This window comes from Anas platyrhynchos, chromosome 8 (assembly GCF_047663525.1).
Source record: "Anas platyrhynchos isolate ZD024472 breed Pekin duck chromosome 8, IASCAAS_PekinDuck_T2T, whole genome shotgun sequence".
NCBI lineage: Eukaryota > Metazoa > Chordata > Aves > Anseriformes > Anatidae > Anas > Anas platyrhynchos.
Window position 1 is genome coordinate 28,576,550 of NC_092594.1, and position 24,485 is coordinate 28,601,034.

General features: G+C 42.9%; 1 protein-coding gene across 20 annotated transcripts in view; it reads left to right on the top strand.

Moving 5' to 3' along the window:
- PTPRF (protein tyrosine phosphatase receptor type F) overlaps positions 1–24,485 on the top strand; it is a 362,946-nt gene that overhangs the window by 176,548 nt on the left and 161,913 nt on the right. For all 20 annotated transcript variants that reach the window (XM_038183345.2, XM_038183347.2, XM_038183344.2 and 17 more), the window contains 2 exons: positions 3,668–3,813; positions 7,040–7,181. In XM_038183345.2, coding sequence (XP_038039273.2) covers positions 3,668–3,813; positions 7,040–7,181 — 288 coding nt within the window. The remainder of the gene's footprint in view (positions 1–3,667; positions 3,814–7,039; positions 7,182–24,485) is intronic.

Genomic DNA, 24,485 nt, shown 5'->3' on the forward strand with positions numbered 1-24,485 from the left:
ACTTGCTCAGTAGGTTTTCTCTTGCTTTGTCTTCAGAATACGAACAATCTTTTTGTTGAAAGCTTTAAAAAGAACAAATATATATATACACACACACACACATTATATATATATTCAGCTCCGCCTGGTCCTAACTTCATTATGGGAATGACAGGATTTCACTACAAAAGACATCGCAGATCTGTGTATTTACTTGTAGTTTGTTTGAACAACTAACGTTAAAATTCAGACTTGGCACGAAGGTAATCGTGGAGACTTTGGTCATGTTTTTTTTAAGAAGAGAGGAACAAGAGAATGGCTTTGTAACTGATTAAATATTGTATTTTCAGTACACCATTTTTTCTGGTTGTGTTTCCAAGGCTACCCCAAGAGTGCAAACTTTAAAAGCAGGTTAAAAAAAAGACTTCACACCGTTACTATCCCTAGTGGTTCCTGCTGCCCTTCGAGGTGACCGTGCTGTTGTGTCCCACAGCAATTAGAGACGGTGATGGGAGGGCAGCTGGCGAGGTCATCTAGTCCACCAAACGCATGTTTTCCATGGAATCCAAGAATCTCCTGGATGAAATCTCATATTTTTGTTAGCTCTCACTGAGAGAAAATTTGGGACTTGCTGTAAAAGTTACCAATAGGTTTAAAAATATGTATGCCCATGCCCAGCTGTTGTCCTGGGGCCAGAACTCAGGATTTTAGGTTTGCTTAATTAGTATTTCCATTTAAAACTTCAGGGCATACAAACATTTCAAATTGCTTTGTAGAAATTCCCTTTCTCAGACTGTGTGAGAATTTGGTTTATATACAGGCATTAGTTTCGTGACCGGTCTCGGTGGATTTAGATGGTTTCCAGAAATCAGTGTTGCTCAATTAAATGTGTAGGGGGAAAAAGATTCATTACAACAATGTAAATTCAAGTTGAACAAGGCAGCAAGTTTTTTTAGATTTTTACTGCCTGTGAACGTTCAGTTTCCTTTTGTTCTGGTTTTTAATAGTATTGATTTTTTTAAATGTACGAAAGTAAAGTAAGTCCTTAGTGTACAAAGTGGGGAGTTGGTGTACAGTGAGAGATATAATTGCATTGTATCCTTCAAGGACAAAAGTTTTGGATTCTGTTGCATTAGTCATACGAAAAATTTAGACTATTTTACTAAGATCACAGAGTAAATAACAAAAAAATAAAAAGAACAAATCAACTGCAGAAATGCAATACAAGACATCAGCTCAGCACATTGCATAGCAAAACAGTCAATCACACCGCAATCACCAGCTGCCTGAACAGTAAATTAACATTTCACTGGGATAGATGAGAGGTGAATAAACACAGATATATGTAAATATAAACTAAGTAGAAATAGACATGATTATAGATGAGTAAATACGTGAAATCAGCGTCAGTTAAGCAAGCACACTTAATAATTACTTGCTGCTAATGTCAGGACAATGTGCCAAAGACTGCAGATGGTGGCCATTATGTTTTAAAAAGGCTTTTTCTGGGTTTTGAGCTGTCTTCTTTGCCCAGTCCTCGAGGCTTCTTTCACCAAGCATGTGCCCAATTCAGTACACCTCCGTAAATGTCTGTGGTCGGGTCAGCTCTATGATTTTCCTCCAGCAGCTTGCTGAGGACAGACAGTGTGTCCCCACATCTGCGTGGATGGTGCTAACCCAATTGCATTCCCAGTCTGTAAAGGCTTTTTGGAAATAAAGCCGAGCAAGCTGCAGAAATAGAGGCCCAGACTTGCAGCTTAGTGTCTCAGCTGTCACCTCTGGCTGGGGCTGGCGTGTCCCCTGGTGTCTGTGGCCTGTGTCAGCGGATGGAGGGCTCCCTAGCACTCAGCTGCAATCCTCATCGAGCCTCTTGGCCTTGTAAAACGTAGCAGCTGGAGCAGGTCGCTTGGTTGAGCTGCTCCAAGTGTGGAGTCACCCCACTCTACCCTGTGGGGACATTGGGGTCCTGCATAAGCAGCTGGTGTGTGCTCAATCAAAAGATGAAGATAGGCTTAAGAAAGTCGACAGTTTTAACAAAGTCTTCAAATATTGTTGTGTAAGGGCAAAGTCGTGCTTCACAGCTTTGGGCGATGTTTGGCTGCTGCTGAGGGAGGGAACCCATCTTCTGGTGCTCCCATTATGCTTGTCTGAGCCTGCCCCAAGCCCCTGCGCTCCCCAGCCTGCTTAAAAAATGACCAAAAAAGCAGCTTTCTGCGAGGTTAGGGGCTGCATCTGCTTCAGAGAGGCTCTGGTGACCCTGGAGCTGCATGTAGGATTTGGTTGCTGGCTGTTGGAGGCTGGAAAGGGCGGTGAGTAGGACGAGGAGCGGGCAGAGCAAGCACCCTTTTCACTAGCTGCAAGGTCAGTGCAACTGTAATGAGCAGTGATCATTTTAATCTCTTACACATTAGGAAAATACATTTAAACATCGCTTCCTCTCGGGGTTGCTGAATCCATATCCCTCCTGGAGCATGGAAACTCCGCTCTCAGTTCATCAAAAGCTTAATGTTAAAACCACCTTGGTTTACAGATGTTCCTAAGCTTCCCTAAAATAAAAACACCTTCATGGACGTGTCAAGAACATGAAGATGAGGAGCTGCAGCCAGCTCCACTGGGGACAGCAGCTGAAGGGGTCTGTCCTCCTGTCGCTGGCTGCAGGCTTTGCCTCCTTTTTGTCTCTGTGCCGTTCCTAGGCCAGGCTCATCTCTGAAGTGATAAATCAGAACTGTATGCTGCGTTCAAAATGTGGCCTCACGGTGACCTGTGTGCAGAGTGACATCATGGGTGGACTCCATTAACTCCCGGCATGGGGTTAAATGTTTTAGTGCTGCATGGGGATAAGAGATCATCACATGCTTCTTACTTGGGCAAAGCAGTGTTTCAAAACTGCCCTGGGGTCAAATGGCGCCAGTGTTTCTTGTACAGTGGCTGCACAAAAAGATGAAAAACTTTCAACCTAGATACCTAATTTTATCGATCCAGAAGACACAACTGTATTTTCGTGAAACTTTTTATTGATTATTAAAATGTTACATGATTTTTTTTTCATTTCTGCTGAGTCTTTCAGGCCTGAAAGTCACTTTGATTTCCTTGCTGACTTTCAGTTTTAGTGATTAGTTTCTTACCAAGCATAGGCCAGCCTGTGCAGGTTTCCAGATACTTAGCCTGTAGAATTTTTATGTCAACCCAAATCTAAAATGAACTTAAAGCTTCTTAGCTGTGCACATAAAACTGTATCTGTTAATTTTGACAAATGTCTTAACAGCTTTCGGGAAAACTAATGTCAACGTATGGTACATTTTGTAGGTTTGATGTGTCAGCTGTTCTGTAATTTCCAGTGCTATGACCACATTATAAACCTGCAAAAATCCATTTATTAAAAAAATAAGCCGTAAAAATGGTTTCAAATTGTCATATACCTGAATGAATGCCCAAGGGGCTGGGGGGAGCCCTCTGTTGCCCTCATTTATAGGCAAACCAGATGGACTTTATTCATTTCAGGAAAAAGGGTACTCAAGCAGAAACTGTGCTTGTCATGTTGCAGTCTGTACTGAATTTGTGTGGCCGAGGCCATTCAACCTGGATTTGTAGTGGGAGCACCAATTATCTTTTAATTTAGATTTACATGACACATTCCTTGCTTATCTGATGTTATGTCCTCATGGGGGTGATCTGGTTGTTTTTCCAGGCAAGCCAACGTTTATGAAAGCTCCTGAAGATCAGATTGGGATTTCTGGAGGAGTGGCCTCTTTTGTGTGTCAGGCAACAGGAGAACCCAAACCTCGTATCACATGGATGAAGAAGGGGAAGAAAGTCAGTTCTCAGCGGTTTGAGGTAATAAAAATAAATAAAATTGGAAAACAGTCTAATTCCTGCAGGTCTTAAGTACACAGTACTCATCATTGCAGCCCAGGTATTTCTGCATCACAGCAATACAGAGTCCAGGGCTTTAAAGTTTCTTCCCTGCAGCAATGCAATCTGTAGAGCTGGTGTTATTTGTGAGCATGATGCTGGTTGCACACACGGGAGATCCTTCTTCAGATGAGAGGCAGGCTAGCACTGAATGGGATGGCAGATAAAAGTTGCATCTAGCAGTAGTTTTCTGTTTTCATTGTGAAAGTCGATATGGCACCTCCTTGGCCTGCTATCCCTAGTGAAATTAAAAAGTGGGATCTCAGTATCGTACTGGAAGGCTTTCTAAGCAAGGGCTGCTGTCACCCCTCCCACAAATGCACTTGAAAAGAGAATGGTGAAGCCATCCGATGAGGTAATTTGAATTCCCTAGAATCACAGAATACCCCAAGTTGGAAGGGACCCACAAGGATCATCAAGCCCAATTCCTGTCTCCACACAGGACCACCCAAAAAAAAAACCAAACTGCATGTCTGAGAGAGTTGTCCAAATGCTTCTTGAATTCCAGCAGGCCCAGCGCCATGACCACTGCCCTGGGGATCCTGTCCCAGTGCCCGACCACCCTCTGGGTGCAGAACCTTTCCCTAACCCCCAGCCTGACTCTCTCCTGTCCCAGCTCCACGCCGTTCCCTCGGGTCCTGTCGCTGTCCCCAGAGAGCAGAGCTCAGCGCCTGCCCCTCCGCTCCCCTCGTGAGGGAGCTGCAGGCCGCCATGAGGCCTCCCCTCAGCCTGCCCTGCTCGGGGCTGAACAAACCAAGGGACCTCAGCCGCTCCTCATACGTCTTCCCCTCTGGAACATTCACCACCTTTGCAGCCCTCCTTTGGACTCTAAAAGTTTTATGTCCTTTATACTGTGGTGCCCCAAACTGCACACGGCACTTGAGGCGAGGCCGCACCAGCACAGGGTAGAGCAGGACAATCGCTTCCCTCAGCCGGCCAGCAGACTGAGAGAAGGGAAGGAGGAAGAACAGGTATCAGAAATATTTTTATAAGACATCTAATTGGGTTCACATTTTAGATATCAAATACACTATCACTGACTTTCTCCACCTTTTCCTCCACTTTCCTTTTTTTTGGAGTTGGGTTCTTCTGTCTAAAACTACTCTTAGAAATGTGGCCCTGCCCACCATTCTGCTCTTTCCTCTAACCCTCCTCTTTGTTGCTTTTTGCTTTCCTGACTAGAGCACAGCTGACTTCATTGCCCAGAGTAGATTGATTCAAGTCACCAATTTTTTAATCACGATTTTGTATGTGAGCAGGAAACCTTTATTAAAGTAATCAATTGCAAACTTTTTAATATAAAGGTCTGTTTTGTTGTATAGTAACTGTTGAAACATTCTGATTTGTAAGTTAATATAAACTTCGTAGTGAATTTGGTGACTGTTGTGGCTTACCAGAAGGATACACATTATTATATGCATTTAAATGATCAATTTCTATCTTCATTCACTTCAGTTTGATACATAGTTAAAGCATTTTTAATGTGTTAGGAGATAGTGAATAATCTCTGTATTTTTTGCCAGGTAACTGTTAATTTTACCTCATTCCTAAGCTAGTCTTTATTAAGAAGAAAACTGAAATACAGTTAAAATAATAAAAAATAAATTAAAATCTGATGTACACATGCTGAGTAGAGGTATCCATAGTTAGCAAATTGAACAGCATTTCTGGTCTTGGTCTCTCTCAGGTCTCTAGTGGTTGTAGCTGCCTTCCTCTCACACACAGCCTTTATTCAAGGGATATTAAGGGAAAAAAGGAATTTTCTGCTCTTTCACCTCATAGCTTTTCAATCCTTATCACTGAACTGAATTAGTCTCTGCATCTGACTGTTGCTTTGAAATTTGGCAGTAGCTCTATACTGTGGAAGGATTATAGTGAGTTTAGCATTTTGTTACGTTCTGTGTTTAATTTAAAATCCAATTTAAAAATATGTAATTTAAAAAAAAATGCATTGCTGCAGTGTTCACCTTCCAATGTCCTGTCTGCTGCTACTTGACCCCAAATTAGGGTTTATTTGCAAGCTGCTTCTGTTATTTCAAGCAAAAGGATTATTCCTTCCAATGTGAGGAATAACAGATTTTCGGTGTCTTGGTTACCTTTTTATTTCTTCCTATTTTTCCTGTTGCTGCAGAGTCTTGGGATGCACATTATCTTCTCATTCCTGTTTTCACTCCTTGGTCTTGGTGCTGTGAGAAGCACTCCAAAGTAGGGCTCTTGAAATCAGGTACAAGTTTTGCACGGAGGTGATGCAGGTCCCAGGCTGACGCGTGTGTCTGGAGCAGTGTACAGCTTAGTCTCTCCATATGCCCCTGCATTCCCCAGTGACAGGAGGGGTCTTGTGCCTTTCCCTCATGTTGTCACCATCTGCGGTTCAGTTAATATTTCCAAGCTTTACAGTGCTCAGTAATAGGAGAAGGACGAGTTTGGCATTAACAGTGGCCCAAGGCTGTGCCTTCACTGACTTGCCATTAAGGCATAACTTACAGTGATCCAGCAGTAAACTAACAAATACCTTTCTTCCCTGTAGAAGTTCGAGTAATGTATGCTACAGCTTAGCAGGAGGGAATGGCAATGATTTATTAAGGACTTTATTTATTATGCTGGGGAAGGAGCCGTAATTATAGCATTGATGATCACGCCAGAATTGCAAAGTACCTGATGCTGAAGGACGTTGAAAACAGTCACTTTCTGCTGAAGTTAGCATGCGCTGTAGGTGCTCAAGGTGTTGCTCTGGTTTTGTTACTATTTTCCTGGTGATCCCACAGGAGTATATCACTCTGCTCTTCCATCAAGGTGAAAGTTGGCACTAAATTGCGATCAGTGTGATTAGTAAAACCATTAGTGCAAATATGGCTCAGATGTTTTAAATCATCAGATCCACTTCTTTATTACCAGGTTGATAATTTTTCAACTTTAATTGATCCATAAAGAACCTCATTGGATCTTCATTTGTTCTAGCCTTCTCAGAGGGCAGATATGTTCTTGACTCTGAGATTTTTTGATTTCTGGACTTGGAACACTTGCCTAGTTGCATGATATTTTCTAGTTTACAGATCTTTTTGATTTGTTTTTAACCCCTGGATTGTTTTGACCTTGTTTTTGTTGCACTAGACAGCACTTAAGAACTGCTTTCTTTTTGTTGTTAAAGGTTATTGAGTTTGATGATGGGTCGGGATCAGTTCTGCGGATACAGCCCCTGCGTGTTCATCGAGATGAAGCCATCTACGAGTGCACAGCCACCAACAGTGTTGGGGAGATAAACACGAGTGCCAAATTAACTGTGTTAGAAGGTAAGTGGAAGGTGTTTTTTTTATGTCCTTAGGTGGCTGAAAACATGGCCTTGGCTTTGGTAGCTACATGTTGTAGTGCTCTTAAGTGACATGGTGATATCCTAGCTCTGTTTGGAAAAGCTGTGTTGTTCCTGTACCATTTGCTGTAATTTCTCTCAGTGATAGAAGCCGTTATTTTTCAAACAATCATGAGCAGAAAGGATGGCAGATTCTGAACTTTCTTTAAAGTGTATTAGTTGAATTGTCTGATTGAGGTATGTTATTTCTGGCTTGGAGGCCTAGCTAAAGAGACATTTGTATACTTTTCTCAGCTGCCTGCCTTGATGTAATACCCATCTTCAGGGTATCTGAGAATTGTATTTGACAATCAGAAACTTAATCTATGTTGCTGTACCTTCTGGATTAAATCAGCACAGTTCTTTTTGAATGGATTTTCAGGTTCCTCTTCAGATTTTGAGCTTGATGTGGAATTTAGCTGGGTTTATTTTTCACCGTAGTCACAACTTGTTAGTCTTTTTCTCTTCTCTTCTGCTTGCTTTGTTGTTCCTTCTAAACTGAACGTTATGTGGAAGAACTGTGTGTTAGGTATAAAAGGCTTGTGATCAGTTGATATTTTTTTATATTAGATTGTCGGAATTATTGTCTGCTTTTAAGGCAATGGGGATTTTTTCAGCCCATCAATGTGTTAAAATATTTGTTTATACATAGGATTTTGCAAGTGCATTGGATTGTTGCAAATTTAGGACATTTGGCTGAATGGTCTTTTAAATTTGCATTTACTAAGACAAGCAAGAAAAAGGCTTAAGCAAATTGCTTGCTGTGTATGGATTCATGAAGAAACTTTCAAGTAATGAAAGAACTGGACTGGAAAGTGTCTGTATGATTTGGAATCATCAAATTCAGATGAACTTGTTCTGTTCAGTCTGGTCATGAAGGCAGAGGACACTGGTTATCCCAACCATGCGTGTGCCAGCCATGCACAAGTGAAGTGTTTTTCCCTTGCTCTGCCACAGATACGTTACCGTTGTCCCTGGTTCTCCCTTCCCATTTACAGCATAGAGGTAATCATATTTTCCTCTCTGCTCTGTGACAAAGAATACATCAAACAACTGTAATGTGCTCAGACACTCTGGTGATGGGAGTCATAGAAATCATTCAATACTTGATGTGATTGTGTATCTTGTTTCTGGAGGTGGGGCACCTTAAAGGATCAGCTTGCTCTTCAGTAGCAGTATTAAGAGATGGATAACAGGTGCTATAGACTTGAAAATTGTCGAGTGAAAAAAGCAGATCCCTTATGTTACTTCTTGCCTTTGCAGCCACGTATGTGAGTACATAAAGCTCGGTGGAGCTCTTTCAGCATTTTTCTTGCAGATCTGCATTTAAATGATTCTTACAACTGGATTTTTGTGATGCTCAATACTCGACTAAACGAATGTTCCACACATTCCTGTTTCCTTTGGTTGCAGTTGCCTTTATGTATCTTAGATATGTATGCACATGCACACACGCTAATAATTTATTTGCTCTGTGTTAAATGTTCAAAGGCCCACAGAGACATGCATTGCATAAAGGAGCACAACAGCATTTCTCAGCTCCGTAGAGCTCCTGCTGGGTTCCTGATGAGGTAAAACTTTCAGACCACCACATAAATAGGGAATGGCAGGAAACACCAGGGACGGGAAAAGACATGCTTGCACTATTTAAGAGCCACAGAAGCAAAAGTCACTACCAGTCAGGCACAGAGCCTGCTTTTCTGTTTGAAAACTGCCTTTAATCAGGGGTAATGCTGGTTTAATACGATCCCATAAGGTCAAAAACCATCCGCAGGCTGGGGGCTGCGTTGTCCTCTCAAGCTGAAGAGTATCGACCCCTTGCCAAGTACTCTCATAATGGGTAAAATTAAGAAGTATTTGCTGTGTAGCAGTTTGTATGTGCTTATGCAGAGAGTTATGAGCTTGCTTACAGAGGAGGAAGAGCTACCTTGCGTGTTGGCTTAGCCTGATGAAGCAGATAAGCTCTGTTATGATGTATCTGCATTCAGAAAACACATTTTATATCTTTCCTTTCTGAGATTTTCTGGGGACAAAAAAGTATTGTTTTTCCAGTCGTGCTGTCTCATTGTTCTGTGTTGTCTGACTTAAATTACACTGCTGCACTTTTGGGAGTGTGACATTTTTTTGATTATCCTTTTACATATGGGTTTGCAGGGTGGCTATCACAAGACAGTGCCCTGGTTGTGGTTATGTTCAAACAGCCTCAGTGGTCTCTAAAACACTAACATGAAGTGCCCCACCTCTCTGTTCTGCCACTGCTTTCCCGACACAAATTTCATAGAGCTATTTGGAAATGACACATTTCACGTGGAGCAATTGATACCCTCAAGGCTGTCAACTAGGATTGGATTTTCCCTCTGCTTCTGGGGTTAAAATAATTTCTGTAATTGCTCTCAGGTGGCATTTTGAATGATGCAGACATTCTGCACTTCCTTTCAAGAATTTGACTAATGCAGTGGTCCCTGATGCATGACAAAGCTCTATCACAGACGTCCTCATGGTTACATGCTGCTAAATACACAGTACATATTGATTTTTACATTAAAAATCCTTTATAACAATAAGTTTAATGCTTCTTCACAATTTGCTTTTTAGAACACAGACCTTACCATTAAATCCTGAAGTCACAGTCAGGGTTTAGCAGGCTCTTATTAGATGTCTTTGTAGCTAACTAATCTGGAGCTTTATTTTATTTAGATTTCCACGATGTTTTACAGATCAGAGGCAGATAATCCTTTCTAATTGCTAACTTATTCCATTCTGAATATCAAGAGAGAAGCCTGAGTCCAGTCTCCTGGAGGAACTGGGAATCCTCACAGATGCGAATCTTTTAACAGTTCGGTTCCCTACTGCCCATTCATTCTCAGCTCCCATGTCTCTTATTTTTTGCTTCTAACTGCAAATCCTGTTGTGACCAAACTACGTACAGACTTGGTGTAACTGGAAATTATTTCTGCTGTTGATAGCGGGAGAAACAGACGTGCATATACCTTCTCTGCTCATTTCTCCTGGGTAGCTGATAAGCTGAATTATGTATGAGTCATATTGAACATTTCTATCTTTTTTCCAATTATGACCTGAAGCAGCACAGAAGTACATTCCTGCCTGCCTGGCAGAAGAGGAAACCAGTGCAAGGAGGGGAGGGCTAGAATCAATAAGCTGACACACATTCCCACGAAGAGCCTCGGGGACAGTTAGTGGCTCTAACAAATTAATAAATATATCTTTCAGTTGTAACGTTGAGAATTACCAAGCGTTTTAAATAGGGAGATTAGATGAAATGTGAGTAGGAAGGATGCCAGTGTGGAAGAACGTGGCAGCAGGATGCCAGCAGGGCTGCCGACGTAGTGTCCTTCCACGCAACTCCTGCGTTCAGCATTGCAGCAGTGCTCGGAGAGGTGACAAGAAGTGTTTGTCTCTGGTCGCCTGTAGACCAGAGCATGCCTTCTCTGTGGTTTCCAGCAGTCTTCACCCAGCAGGAAGAAAAGGAAAAGTAGTGCAAAAAAAAAATCTTCAGGGGTCTTCAGGGGACAGGAAGGGGAATATTGATTCTTTGGGAAAGAAAGGAGGCTCAGATACAAACCATTGTGCCACTCCCTTCTCTCGCAGAGCTTTCCAGCTTGGACATTTGGTTACAAACTGTGATTTCCAGAACTAGAACACTGTTTAATTATAACTGGATCTTCAGAGCACTGTGAGCAGTCTTGGTTTTTGTTTTTTTTCCAACTCTGCTGTAACCCGGAGCATACCGTCACATCCAAGTGACACCGAGTATATTCAGGGTGTCATTTCCCTTTGTTTTTAAGTAGGTTAAATGAAAGTGAAATTATCATCTCCACTTGCCATTTCCAGCACAGATCTGTGCAGGTCCCCGATGCCCCTTTCCCAGACTCCTTAATCATATGGCATGGAGCTGTCTGCCTGGAGAGCGCGGCCAGGCTCCGGAGGAGAGCAGCTCCTGGTAGAGGACAGGCAGAAGAGTTGGGGAAGGGTTGCTCACACACCAGGTTCTAGTCTCAAGGTAACCTGGCAAGTTAAGTTTTACTGGCCAGCCTCATGCTGTTGGAAGTCGAGGAAGTTTTGGTGTGTGTCTGTGGAGCCCTGGAAAGTGTAGCAGGTGTCCCAGGGTGGGAAGCACCTCCACCTCACCGTGATTTGGCGATTACTGAACCATGTCATGAGTTTAATTTCTTTCACCATCTGCCAGCTGCATTCCAGTTCCTGGAGTTACTCTGTTTGAAATGCTGTAAATGATAAACATTTGACTGTTACAAACTATTTCTGCAGAGCTAGATCTTGCAGGGCCTGAAACAATGTGCCCTTGTAAACATGCTTCTAAAACTGATTTTGTCATTTCGATGGTAAACAGAAGTTAGCTATGTTTAATCCTTGTTTACGTTTGGTTAGTTACAAAAGGATCAGTAGGATCACTGGGCTTTGACTCATGTTTGTCTTCATTGCTTTTGCATCTTTTTGTCAAGAAGAATTTTTAGCAATGTGCTATAGAATTGAAGCAATTATGGAAGGGAAATTGAATCCACTGGGTGTACTCATTCTGATTGTGTAAATGAATTAAGATTCCCCGTACCCTCCTGCTCCTGAGATTGGCAGTACCCTCCTCACATGTCCAGCTGGGAGACGACATCTCTTTCCTCCACATGCGTTGTGGTCATTGACTGCTCTACCTGATTTGGTCCCTCCATGGGAGGCTGCTCTGACAGCGGAGATCTTAGCCCTGTTCTTTGCTCTCCACCCAAGTAATCCAAAGTAGCCTCCACGTGCTTCGCTGCTTAGGGAGATGTCCTGATATACGGTGATGTGCAAACAAAGAAACCTGGGAGCGTTTGCTTTGTGCTGCACGGTGGCGTGTCTCATGCTTGTTAAAAAGGGAAACATTAAGCCAATTACTGCTCATGGTGGCACAATTGAGAAGTTTAGGTTGTCACCTCAAGGCGTATAAATCCCAGCTCACGTGGACTTAAGCTATTAAGGTATAAGCAGTGTTCACAAGGAAAGAGTATTAGGCTGCTCAACAGCAGGTTGCCTAGTAGTCCTCTGGTAAGTCAATTTGGGAGCCCTGTCATCCTGCTAAGAAGCCTAGCCATTTCTCAGGTGCTGTGCAGTGGCTAAAAGAATCCTGCAAGTTGCAGCATCCCCCAGAGCACACAGAAGGTTGAGCAGAATTAGCAATCAGTTAAAATTAGACCAAGGAAATGTATGGACTGCTACGTCCCATGCCACTAGAATGTCTGAAGATGGTTTAGCTATTTAATCTTTGATATCTAAAGAGCACCTATCATCTCAATCTAATTTTATCTATTTATTTTAGAGATTGGATTCAGTGAGAATGGTACTGTTACTCTCATAGCTTACTTTTTGTAATATTTAACAAGAGAGACAAGTAATTCTCAGCTGGAGAAAAGTTTTAAGTGTTGTTGGTCTCTCCTACAAACAGGAGTCAGCAGATCTTGAGAACTTATCAGACCCAAATGCCCTAATTTCCATTTCTTATTTCTCTTTAAATGATTAACTAATGGCACATAACCATATAATGTGTCCATGATAGCAAGTTCCATCAGAGCACTGCCATGCTCTAAGGTTAACATCCAGGTTCATTCCACAAGTTTATGAAGCAAGTAATACAACCTTTGAAAAGTTTTATATGAAATATCACATAGTTAATGCCAAGCTGAACCCTTTGGAATTGTGCACTCTCATAAAATGCTGTGTCTGAAAAGGTACTGACCTCTTAATCTTGAGAACATTTGTCTTTTACGGCAAGTGGCTGTTTCTGCATATTGCCTCTCAAATGAGACCCTGGGAGATTACATCTGTAGCAGGAGGGGATGCTGTCATGTTCTTATCAGCAAGCTCATGGCGTCAGTGATATTGCAACACCCAAAACAACACCCGTGGTTCAGGAAGGACTTCCCAGATAGAAACAAGTGAACTTGAGTGGCAAACAAACCAGAAGGAAGTGTACTCTACAGAATTCAACAAAAGTTCAAACGCAGCGTGTGCTTTGCTGGGTGTCTTGAAATAGTAAGTGTGCAGTTGTGTCCTGTAAAAAAAGACTTCATGTTGGCTTTTTTAATCATCTTTTATTTGTTTCGTTTTGAAGAAAATCTCTGGTTACCTCTGTGAAACGAGTTTAATTAAGAGCACATAAAGTTATTGTGCTGTGCCTTGGGCAAAGGTGCTGCTTAAATTCTGTACCAAGGAGCATCAGGATTTTCGTTAGGTTAGGTTGTGGAGTCCTTCTAGTTCCAGCTGCCTCCCTTCTGTTATGATCATTGTCTTTTACAACTCTTCACTCTTTGTAAACTGCTGGTGTTGATATTGTCTTCAGGAAGTGCAGACAGAAGGCCAAGATACATAATTTGGAAGGATAAAAAAATGCATCCTTTAATTAGTTTTAAATATTTTGTTTTCCAGTTCCACTGGTTGTGATCCCATTCATGTGTTATGGGACAGATGAGGTGTACTTACTGAAAGCAGTATCATTAATAATTCCATGTTCCTTCACACCATTTCTAAAGGCAGCAGTCAAGGCCTTTTCAGCCCCTCTCACTGTGGGATGTTTCTTCTAGGCCTGTTTGCATGCTCCTTTTCTTCTAAACACATTAATCTGTTTTATGCAAAACCCTTTTGGATATTGTAATCCAGTGGAATTATCATCCCATGCTGGTGGTATTCTGTTGAATGTGTAGTACAATATTTTCAGTGTATTGGTATGCTTAGTGTGGCTCAAGTTAAAATCAGCAACTGCTTTCTTGAGCCAGCCAGTGAGACGTTTTACCTGCCATCGTGTTCACCACTCATCAGCTTGTGTTGACCAAACCTTTGATGCTTCTGCTATGCCCAGCTCTTGAGGGGGAAAAAACACCTAAGAACTTGTCACCGGTACCAGTTGTCTCCTTCCTGCTTGCTCCGTTTCTCAAAACCCTCACGAAGATGCTCAGAATCACAGCTGCTCGTTCAGAGTACTGTGGCAACCTCCTGCTAACTTCTATCTGTTAGGAAAATTGATAATTGAGCTCTGGGGATTCTTTTCTCTCTTCTTCTGGGCTCAGGGTCCGCAGCCAGGTTGCTTCTCGCTCCGTGCTATCCTACAGCTTCCTTGGAGATTGCTGTGGAAAGTGTGTCAGGCTGTTCTACTGCAGCTCTGCTGTCAAAACGTTCAGCCTATTCCAGTAGGTAAATGAGGCACAAACAGAGCAGTTTAACTCTGGCAGAGATGCACACACAGAGGCAGATTCCTTTCCTGTTGGGGAGGAGGTGCTGTGGTTGCCATGTCCCAGCTGACACCAGGGATGGCCAGACGACTGCTTCTGCGTCTCTGTTCCAGTCTGAAACCAGACAGGTTAGATTAAATTGTCTGTGGTTTAAGCTAATCTGTTTTGACTTGCCATTGGAACAGATCATCAGTCCCAGCTGGGAGGCTGCAACCACCAGTGCTGCCTTCAATTTCGCTGCTGAAAGGCTGGCGCTCCATCTGCCCCGACCCCATGGCCACAGCAGTGTCTGAAAGCTTACACGGGGCTGGGATTTTAAGGGGTTGGGAAGCAGTAAACCAGGACAGAAACCTTGGCTAAAAGGAGTGGTAGTCTAAAAAAGCCAAGAGAGCAGAGCAGCAATGAGAAGGCTGCCTAGGAGATGATAACAAGGTGTCCCATAAGCTTTTTGGCATAGATGCTGCAGAGGCAGAAAAGGTGTAACGCAATGTGGATGTAACAAATCGCAAATCTTTAAGTAAATACATTTGTTAGAGAAATGAGGATGTTTAGGTTAAGATATGTGCTAGCTGATGTGCTAACCTGCACCAGAAAGTAGCCAGGCAAGCCTCTTGCTGCACTAAAATCCCCCCTGCACTTTCATAGACCATCCACTGATCTGCATTTCTAGTCCATATTCTGGTTCATATTCTGTACCTGTTCCTGTTCGATTTGGGGGATTTTTTTAAACATACCCAACTAAAGATGGGCACACAAAGAACCTTGCAGGTGTCGTTCTGAAAGCACAGGTGGCTCCATGGATTTTTGGGGATAAACCATCAGATGTATGCTAGGACCACGGTTACTTTTTTCATGCAGTTGATCACTGGCCAGCCTACCTTCTGTGTTTCTCTAATCCACCTGCATTTGTCTTGTCTCTTCTTGTTTCCTAGCAATGTGCAGCAAGCATATAGCAAAAATTCACAATATTTCTTAAGTTTGTTCCTATTATCCCTGTCACTTAAGGTGATTTGGCTCTTCTCGCTTGATTTTTTGCCTGTCCTCTTTATTTACAACATCTCCCCAGCACTGTCGATATAATCACCTGCCTTCCGCGCAGAGATCGTTGATGCATCTCGTCGTTTCAGAACTGATATTTAAGGAACTTGTTGGTAGAGACCGTTGTTGTACTACGAATAAAAAATAATAGTGAACAAGAGAGCGGAGTTGATTAGGTGTCAGTGAGCCCTGATTTGGCTCTCCAAATGTCTGCCTGGTAATAACTAGGCTGACGCTGGGCCCAGTGACTCTCGGTTAATGAACTGAGTTTGGAGGACTGGCGGCCAGGAGAAAAGACTTGTTAATGAGTTGTCTATACATGGATCTAGAAATCTTTCAGAGAAGAAGAAAAAATAAAAATACACAATTATAAATAAATCATTTTGTTTTATAAGTCGCTTTAATTGATGTGTATTTAATTCAATCGGAAGAGACAAAAAGTTAATTCCTTTAGAAAATTGGAGTAACTGTAGCTTTAAAACTTGTCAAAACAAAAATAATCACATTTCTCATCAGATTCTACATCTACCAGTGCCCATCAGAAGCTAAAATAATAGATCTTTATCATCAGATGTTTCAAAAGACCTTTCTTATTGCTGGATCTCTTTCAAGATGCCTCGTTCTGAGACCGTCTGTGGAGAACTATGGCAACCTGTTATTGACAGATGTGCTCTCTGTAGCTTGTATGTCAGCCCTGCTGCTATCTCCTGCTGACTAATAAAGTTAGTTGCTGGTATATATTTGTAGAGTCTTTGAAATCTGTTAGGTTGTGGAATAGCCTTCTGAGAGAGCTAGTTCTTCATTGCTTGAACTATTGGAAATTAATGGGAAACACTGCTTGATAATGCCATGCGGATCGTCTGATTTGGTTCCAAGGAAGAAGGGAAGGACAAGAGCAAGATGTCCTTAAAAGCCTTTCTGAGTCCTACTTTGGCAAAATTACCTTCTGTACGTGCTTGTAACTGAGAGACTCTGCTCCAAGCGTGGTGACCTGTTGTCATTTACTGGCATTCCCTGACTTACACAGGCACCGGCAAAGATGTAGCACCAAAGTGATCCCCTGGAACTTCTTCTGCAGAAGTGGGAGAATATATCCACCTAACAGAACGGGAGAGTAAGTTCCTAAATGGAAAATGGAGCACGGAGAGAACAGGATGTGATAACCATGACTGTAGGGAACGCAGTGCTCACAGTTACAAAAGCATAAATCTCTGTATGTACGGGCGTTTCTATACGGTCATCCTGGACTTATGTTCTGTGCCTTGTCTTCTTCCTCTCACTAAAAATCACAGCAACAATTAAATCATTCTTGGATAAATCACTGTTTTATAAAGTGAATCCCAGAAAATCATGGTACTGGAATCTCAACTCATGCTAATAAATCTGTAGCCACAGCTGTGGAGAAGTGAGGATCTCCGTGGAGGCAGTAGTACACTTCGGGTGTCACTGACTGTGCCTGTGGAGGAGAACATTTCACAAGTACTTTAATATCTTTTCCTGCAGAAAAAGGAAAATCTCAGAATTGCTATTGATGGGACACATTTTGGTCCTGGTTTGAGAAGCTGACTGTACAAAACAAAGCTGGCTTTGCATTAAAGACCTTCATTATTGATTATCCTGACAGCTGGTTTCTGCGTGTCGTGCTTAGTCACAGTCTCACATCTACTTGTCCTTAGTATCTTGTTGATCATGTGTATTTTTTTTAATACAGTTTAGTCAGGAAGGCTTTACATTCGTGATGCCCATTAAAATGCAGTGCCTGGATAATGAGCAAAAGGAGTAATTGGTCCTAATTTGGAATGCAAGGAAGTAATTATGATGACCCTTCATTGTTAATTTGTCATTTGAACTATTACTGACTAAAATATTTTTGGTATAAAGATGATCTAAAGTATGTGCCTTCCACTTGCTGTCTTAGAAGCCCGGAGAATCTTTATGGAAGTATTAATCTCGTAGTGCTAAAACAACACCTTCCCCATAGAGTTTCCTAACTGCTCTTTTTTCTTGTGGGTATTTCAGTTGGATAATAAAGTAGTGACTCTTCCTGGCCTTCTCACCTGCTCAAATTCTTTCTGCTCAGAGCTCCAGAATAGCTCTTTAAAATCCTTTATCCTAAGGAAAACCAGTGGGTGTGAGGTATAATGAGATCTCTCTTTCCAAGATCATCGAGCTCCTTGATGAGGCAGGTTGGATGATGCCATGGGAAAACACTGCAGTGAAGTCATTCATCTGCCTTGCTAATCCTGCGCTTTGTTGTTTCAATCCTTTTATCACAAGGGTCCTGCCTGGATGAAACCTTTCCAAATTCCTGCTGTATGAGTTGAGTGGGGAAGTCCAAATACCAATCAGAGCTGTAATCGTATCCAGCTAGAGTGTTCACCGTTGTGCTGTCATCCAAGATAAGACTGGGGAAAATTTCCCTATGACGAGTGCTTTCAGCACATGATGCAGAGTGCTTAAAAGAAAGCTAGATGCACACAACAGAAGTAAGAGTGTGACCTTTAGCCTCTTTGAGACCACTGGAAATGCACTGCAAACACCAACATGTTGAAGACCTTAAAACCCCACAATCTGGCTTTTGGTCCTACAGCTCCAAAATGGCATTTTGCTTACAAGCAAGGCAATATGAATTTATTTTTCTGTGTCTCTTTGATTTAGACAGTGCCACAGTTGGTCCCAGTGAGGAAAAAGTCCTTAGAGAGAAAACAGAAAGCATAAAAATACTGATGAAAAATGCATGAACTGAACACAGGGTGGTATTAGCAAAAGCTGTTGCAGGGGAAGGTAATGAATTGGGGAATGCGTGGTCCAAGATTCCAGGATACCCAGTATAAAGAAGGGCAGACACAGGAGGTCAGGAGGAGGAACAGGAGGGGTCTGTAAGAGTCAAGAGGAACTTTTAATTCCTGCCTGCATCTACTTGGCTTTGAGTCCCAGCAGGGAAGAGCAGCGTGTGCCAGCAGTGCTGCGGCTGCCGGCAGCACCTTCCAGACGGAGCACCATGCCTTGCATGTGGAAAGCAGGCCGGGCAGAGCAGAGAGCTTGTGGTCCCGTGGAGCCCGTCTGAAAGGAAGATGACCCCTAGCAAGTACCAATAAGCTGAAAGCCTGTGTATGGTGGAGGTCAAAATGGGTCACCTGGGAGAGGGAACTGGTCAGCAGGGAGTGCTCATGCTTGCAAGGGCCATGCTCTGTAAGAAGTCTGGGTGTTGCTTCTGCTTTCTGAAGGGAGGCTTTGTTTTTGGTAAGAATATCCCTGATTGACATGAGACCTAGCTGGGGGGGAAACTCTGTGTGTGTTTTTACAAATAAATGGTTCAGGCGCTTCATTTTGGTATGAGGTTGTTCCTTCAAAAAAAGTCACATTACAGAGAACCGTAGCTGCAGCTTTGCCTGCAGGAATAATGTGGCCTCATGGAAAAAAATAGGAGTTGTTTTGCCTAGAGGTGGTAGGCTTAATGAGAGTCCACCTGATTGGCATGTAGCACACGTCCTAATGTAACTTCTGCCTGACGTGTGCTTGTGGTCCCGAGGAAGACGTTGCTGATCAGATGAATAGTATCTAGATTTTAAACTAGCAAAAAGAAACAATATCTTTATCTTTTTCAGTAGGATTTCAAAGTGTGTGTCTTGGGGTGGAGGGGAGGTGGTATTTAAATTCTGAAGGATTCATGTTTTTACTAATTAGACACTAAAACTGGTAGAAGTGTTTAAAAAATAATAATGAAGCCTTAGCTCTTGCCCTGGGCATGAATTTACTAGCTTTAGTTTGTTGTTCTGTTCGGTTCATTGATCTTGTCACAATTGATGATTCATTAAGTTGTGACTACTGTAGGAATTGCAATGCACAGATGTGGCTGTGCTGCACATCTGTGTGTTCCCAACGTGCTAATGATCTAAAAACGCACTTTCTGTCTGGCCATCCACTGTGCTTCGAGTGCCAGCTGACATTTTGTATTATTGAGCCATTTGTTGTGGTTGGCAGAGAGAAAGAGTTTTTGGTTCTCCTTCTGCTTTTTTGTTGCTTTTATCCATATTTCACATAGCTGGATTTGCCTGTCCCAGCAAGCTTGGCCTTGCAGAACGGCAGCCGTGACTGTAAGTTTTTCTGCAGGCTGCCACCTTTTTCAATGTCGTGTGCCTTCTCCGGGTCCTCAGTTACAGTAGATGGGATTATTTGCTGCACTAAGTCACGAGGAATGGACGTGTCAGATTCCAAGGCAGGATTTGCAGGTTTCCCGACTTTCTCAGGGTTCTGAATTTTTAATTTTTCAAGTTAGACTGAGATGGCATTGACTTAATTTCTAGCTTACTGCTAACAAATCAGTTTGTCCAAAGCTTTTTATCCTGGCAGGTCCCAGGAGACCTCAGAAATTTCGAGCATATTGACCTGCGGGCTGATGGGCACCAGCAATTCAATAGTGTGTGGGAACACTGTAAAACAACCGAATTGTTAAACTAACTTCTGGCTTCTTCACCTAACTCAGACTGCTGTTTGGAGTGGTCCTTGTTAGAGACTCACGTTTGATCAAAGCATGACTCTGAGGGGCTGACTGATGCAGGATGGCTTTGCAGTAATGTGGTGAGCTGTGCCCGCTGTTATACCATAGCGAGGTGATGGCTGTGTTGGGTGGTTAGCGTGTTGCCTTGTGACTCTTCTAACTCCACTTGCTAGTGCAGACAAAACCCCTAAGACTCCTCTTGCTACAGGCCTTCCAGGGAGTGCCCAGGGAGAGCAGACTGCACCTGGTCAAGCACATGGCTCTCCTCTCTTACCCAAATTGCCTTTGTTTAGGCCATGTAAGTCTTTCTGAAAGCTAGATTAAAGGATGTCCGTGAGAAAAATAGTCTTTAAAAATAAAAAATAAAAAATAAAAAAGACAAGCAACATTGAGTTCAGGACTACCTTTATCAATTTGCTCAAAAACTTAATGTTTAATTCCGTAGTTGAAAGTGCCTAACCCAAGTTCTAATCCAAGCCATTTGGGTTTGAGTCTCAGTAAGAGCCCTTTTTTTCTGCCCTGAGATCCCTTTTCCACCTAAGTGTCTGTAAATTCTCTTCAAGAAGCTCAGCAGTGTGAGCTCTGTAAGCCCCTGTATACGTGCGGTCTGTTCTCTAGCTCTTGCCTTGCTTTTTGTAGCTCATCTTGGAATTTGCCGTGCTATTTCTGTGCTCCTCCGGAAATGTATGCGCTGCAGTTCACACTGTATGTAACCAACTTGTTGTGAGCCCTTAGAGTCATCGTTTTCCAGGGCTGTCTCCCATCTTGCAGGCTGAGCATGTGTTTTTACTGATTCCTTTAACAACCAAGAACGCACCTGGAAAGCTCTAGAACATCCATTTGTCCAGGTGAGTGTGGGGGCACACGGTCAGACTAGGTAAGAAGCAGCTTCATGAGGGGTTTTGTGATGTGCTCTGGGTAGGAACTGGCCTCAGTGACTCAAAAGTTTTGTTTTTTCCCAGTTCCTTGGAATCGGAAAAAACATAACAAGGATAATCTGTTAGATGTTGCCTTTTGAATTCTGTACAGTTTGTAGCAGGTAGCCAGTCTTCCTTATTTGTAATCCCTCTGAGATCTTCAGTGCTCGTGAAGCAGGTCTGCTGTGGGGTGTGCTCTGCAGCTTGACTCAGTAGCTCTGATGGGGGGAAAAGCTCTCAGGTCCTTTTGCACAACTGTGGAAGAACGCACCCAGATCTTCCTCATGGAGGTTTTGGCAGAAGAGGCATGCAAATCCTTCATGTCCAGACTTGGCATGGGACTTCTGCTCAGCAAAGGGAAATCTCAAAAGCTGCTGAGCACCAAGGCAGTTTTTTACTGCCTGTAATGGCTCCTTGCTGAGACTCAGTCCTAGATCAGCAGATTTGCCCTAATATTCATCCTCTCCAGCTCAAAATTTCGAGGTACTTGATGCTACCGAAAGATGGTAAAAATAAAAAGATGGACAGTAACGCATCAAGACTTGGTTGAATCCAACTTGCCATTTTTTCTTAGAACATTTAGTCTTAATACAAGTGAGATGTTACTTGTCAGTTACACGAGTCATAAGCAATGCTGGAGTAAATTGAGAAGTGAGCGGAGCTGAGCCAGGCAGAGCTGGCACTTTTGATCTTTCATTGCTCTTTTAGATACAGAAAGACAAGAGACCTCAGGGGTGTGCCATCTAGTCCTCTACTGCCATAAGGTTTCTTCATCGGACCGACGGTAAATACGTAAAGGGTGACCATAAAAAAAAGAAATCACTGTGTTTAACAGAACTACCTGAAACATAAGTTAAGGCACAAAACTTGACAGCTCATCTTCTCCACCGTCCTAACATCTGTGTCACTAATATTCATTGAGGCATAGAATTGAAGTGCCTTCCCTTATCACTTAACCTGTTCTTTTTATGGTATACATTTTTTAAAAAAATTGCAGTGCTGCTGTCCTTTAGATCAGTGCTGCTATTCTAAGCCTAAGTTGTTTTTCCCTGGCTGAAAAATGAATCTGCAGAATCTGAATTTAACCTAGTGATTCATTACCTTATGCACTCTTCAGTTTATTGAGACATGAAGTGCTGGATTTCATGCAAACTGGACCTCACTGCCAAATAACAAAGTTTGAACCTGTGCTCCTTGTCACATTAATTGCTAATTTACAGCTGCTGTGGAAGAGCAGGTAGAGCGGTGCAGGCAAAGGATTCACCAGCAGGAATTACCCGGGCTCCACAGTTAGGCTGTTAGCATTGCCTCCCCACCACTATGGTTAGCGTGACCCTTTCAGCATCTTTTAAGCTATTGTGGCATTTATTGTAGGAGGCCATTCTGTCTTCAAGACACTCCTGACAGATACTTACTCAATACACTGATTTGGAGAGGAGTGGCTGCGTAGTTGCATACATTTCAGCAGAGTTATGGCTAAACAGCATGAAATTTGGTTGGTGTTTGCCCCCATCACCAGCACATCTCCCAGGCTGTTTTTCAGTCCCAGGCAGGAAGGGGAAGCAGACGCTGCATCTAGCTGAAATGCTCCTGCCCTTCCAGTGAGCACCATTTAAGAGAGTAAATATGCACAAGTCCAGGTTTTGTTTAAAACACAAGTACAACATCTTAGGTTGACAGTCCAGTTGTCAGCTGTCTTAAATAATTCCCATCTACTTCAACAACAAAATAATAGCCGCTTTTTGATTATTAAAATACCACATCATTTTTATAAAAAGAAGCCTTCCCGTGATGTTTTGCAGGGAAGGGGGTGTAGTGCCATTTCTCAGGACGTGTTTGTACGCTGTCATGTCAGCCGCTCTGTGCAGCGGTGCAGGGTAGGCGTACCGTTTGCTGCTTTCCCAACAGAGCTGTTGATTTTCATAAAGATATTTTGCAAGTGCCTTACCCGTTTGGCTTTGTTAAGTAATGTTTAGAGGGTTCCCTCTGTGAGCTCTGAGGATTTTCCAAACTGACTAGTTTGGAAATTGCATTTGGCAAACCCTAAATTCTGAGCGAAACAGGTGCAACAAACGATTTTAATGTGTTGCCTTTAACTAGATCTTAATTTCTTAGTGCTGAGTGTCTCTGCCAGTCAGACCAGTGCTCCCGTTTTACACCAGAAATGTAATCTGTTCTGGTCCTGTGCTAAGTGGGAACGTCCTGGATGAAGAAGTGGGTCTTGTGTTGTGTTACAGGTGGTGAAACTGAGGTTGGTTTCCTGAATGGCTGTGGAGGGGGAAGGCTCGGCTTGCAGGGAGGGCAGGGCAACCTCATGGGCTGCTGTTGATTGCCTCATTAGGTTAATGAAGGCTGTGAGCACAGAGCCTCCTGGAAGACCCCAGAAAACAGCGTGACGTGCAGGTACAGCACGCCGCAGTGGGCTCTGCAAGGCCAGGTAGGAAACAAGGCAGTAGATGGATACAGACAAACCTCTATGCACAGCACAAGCTAACGAAGAGAAAAAAATGATCACCAGGAACATCACCGATTACAGCATAATCATTGCTTAACTGCTGAAGAGATCAGCCTGGAAAAGAAGGATTTGGAGGCCGGTGTCTTGGGGAAGAGCCTCTGCCTTAGCCTGGGGGACTGCCAGGGAAAAATGTGAAGCAGCTTGTGTGAAAATATAATGTGTGGGTGATGAAACATTGGTGGTGCCTGGAAAGAGTCAGCACCTCAGTAGAACATCGTATATCAGGGAGAAGCGTGAGTCTTTCAAACAGAAAAATAGCCCTGTCTGTTGTCTGGGAGAGCGCAGGGTAATAACTGGGCAGCCCTGCCTGCATGCTCTGGCTCCGGCAATTTAACATCGCGTGGCTTCGCAGCCCTGCCTGACAAGGGTGTGCTCCTCTTCTGCTGTGCATCACTACGAAACAAAGAATATTTCCAAGGGACTTCTCAAATCTTGGTGTGATACCTGCTGGTGGTGCTCCACAGCCCTCAGAGTGTTAAATGCTGGAAGAGGCTTAAAGGAGCAAGGAGCTTTGTCATGCCCATGTCACCATTAAGTAAAATAAAACAGCTATGACTGGAAGGAAAGGAAAAAAGGGCAGCAAATTCTTGGGCAATTACTGGTACACGTTCACTAGTTAAAAGTAGGGAAGGTCCTGAAGCGTAATGGAGTGAATCACTTATGACCAGCTTTATGATGGTGTAATCTGACATTTACTTTCAATGGTAAATACAGAAAATGATAGTGAAATGTTGAAAATGCGATGTGTCATAAAAGTTACAGCCTCCTCGTCAAGTTTATTATGCTTTGGGAGACACGGGGACTTGGTTGCTTCCTGGCATTTGAAATTTAGACGCTGAAATGCAAACCAGTCTTTTGCTATCCGTGGGTTTGAGCTGGTCAAATATCAGCATAATTACGCAGCCGACCAGTTCTGCTCGAGTGCCCATTGCCCGCAGTTGGCTGCGCATCAGCTGGTCGGGAGCTGCAGGTTTCCACGGAAACTGCATGTACCACTACCTGTGAATAATTGAGAATGGCAGCTGTAATGAGAGAATTTGGG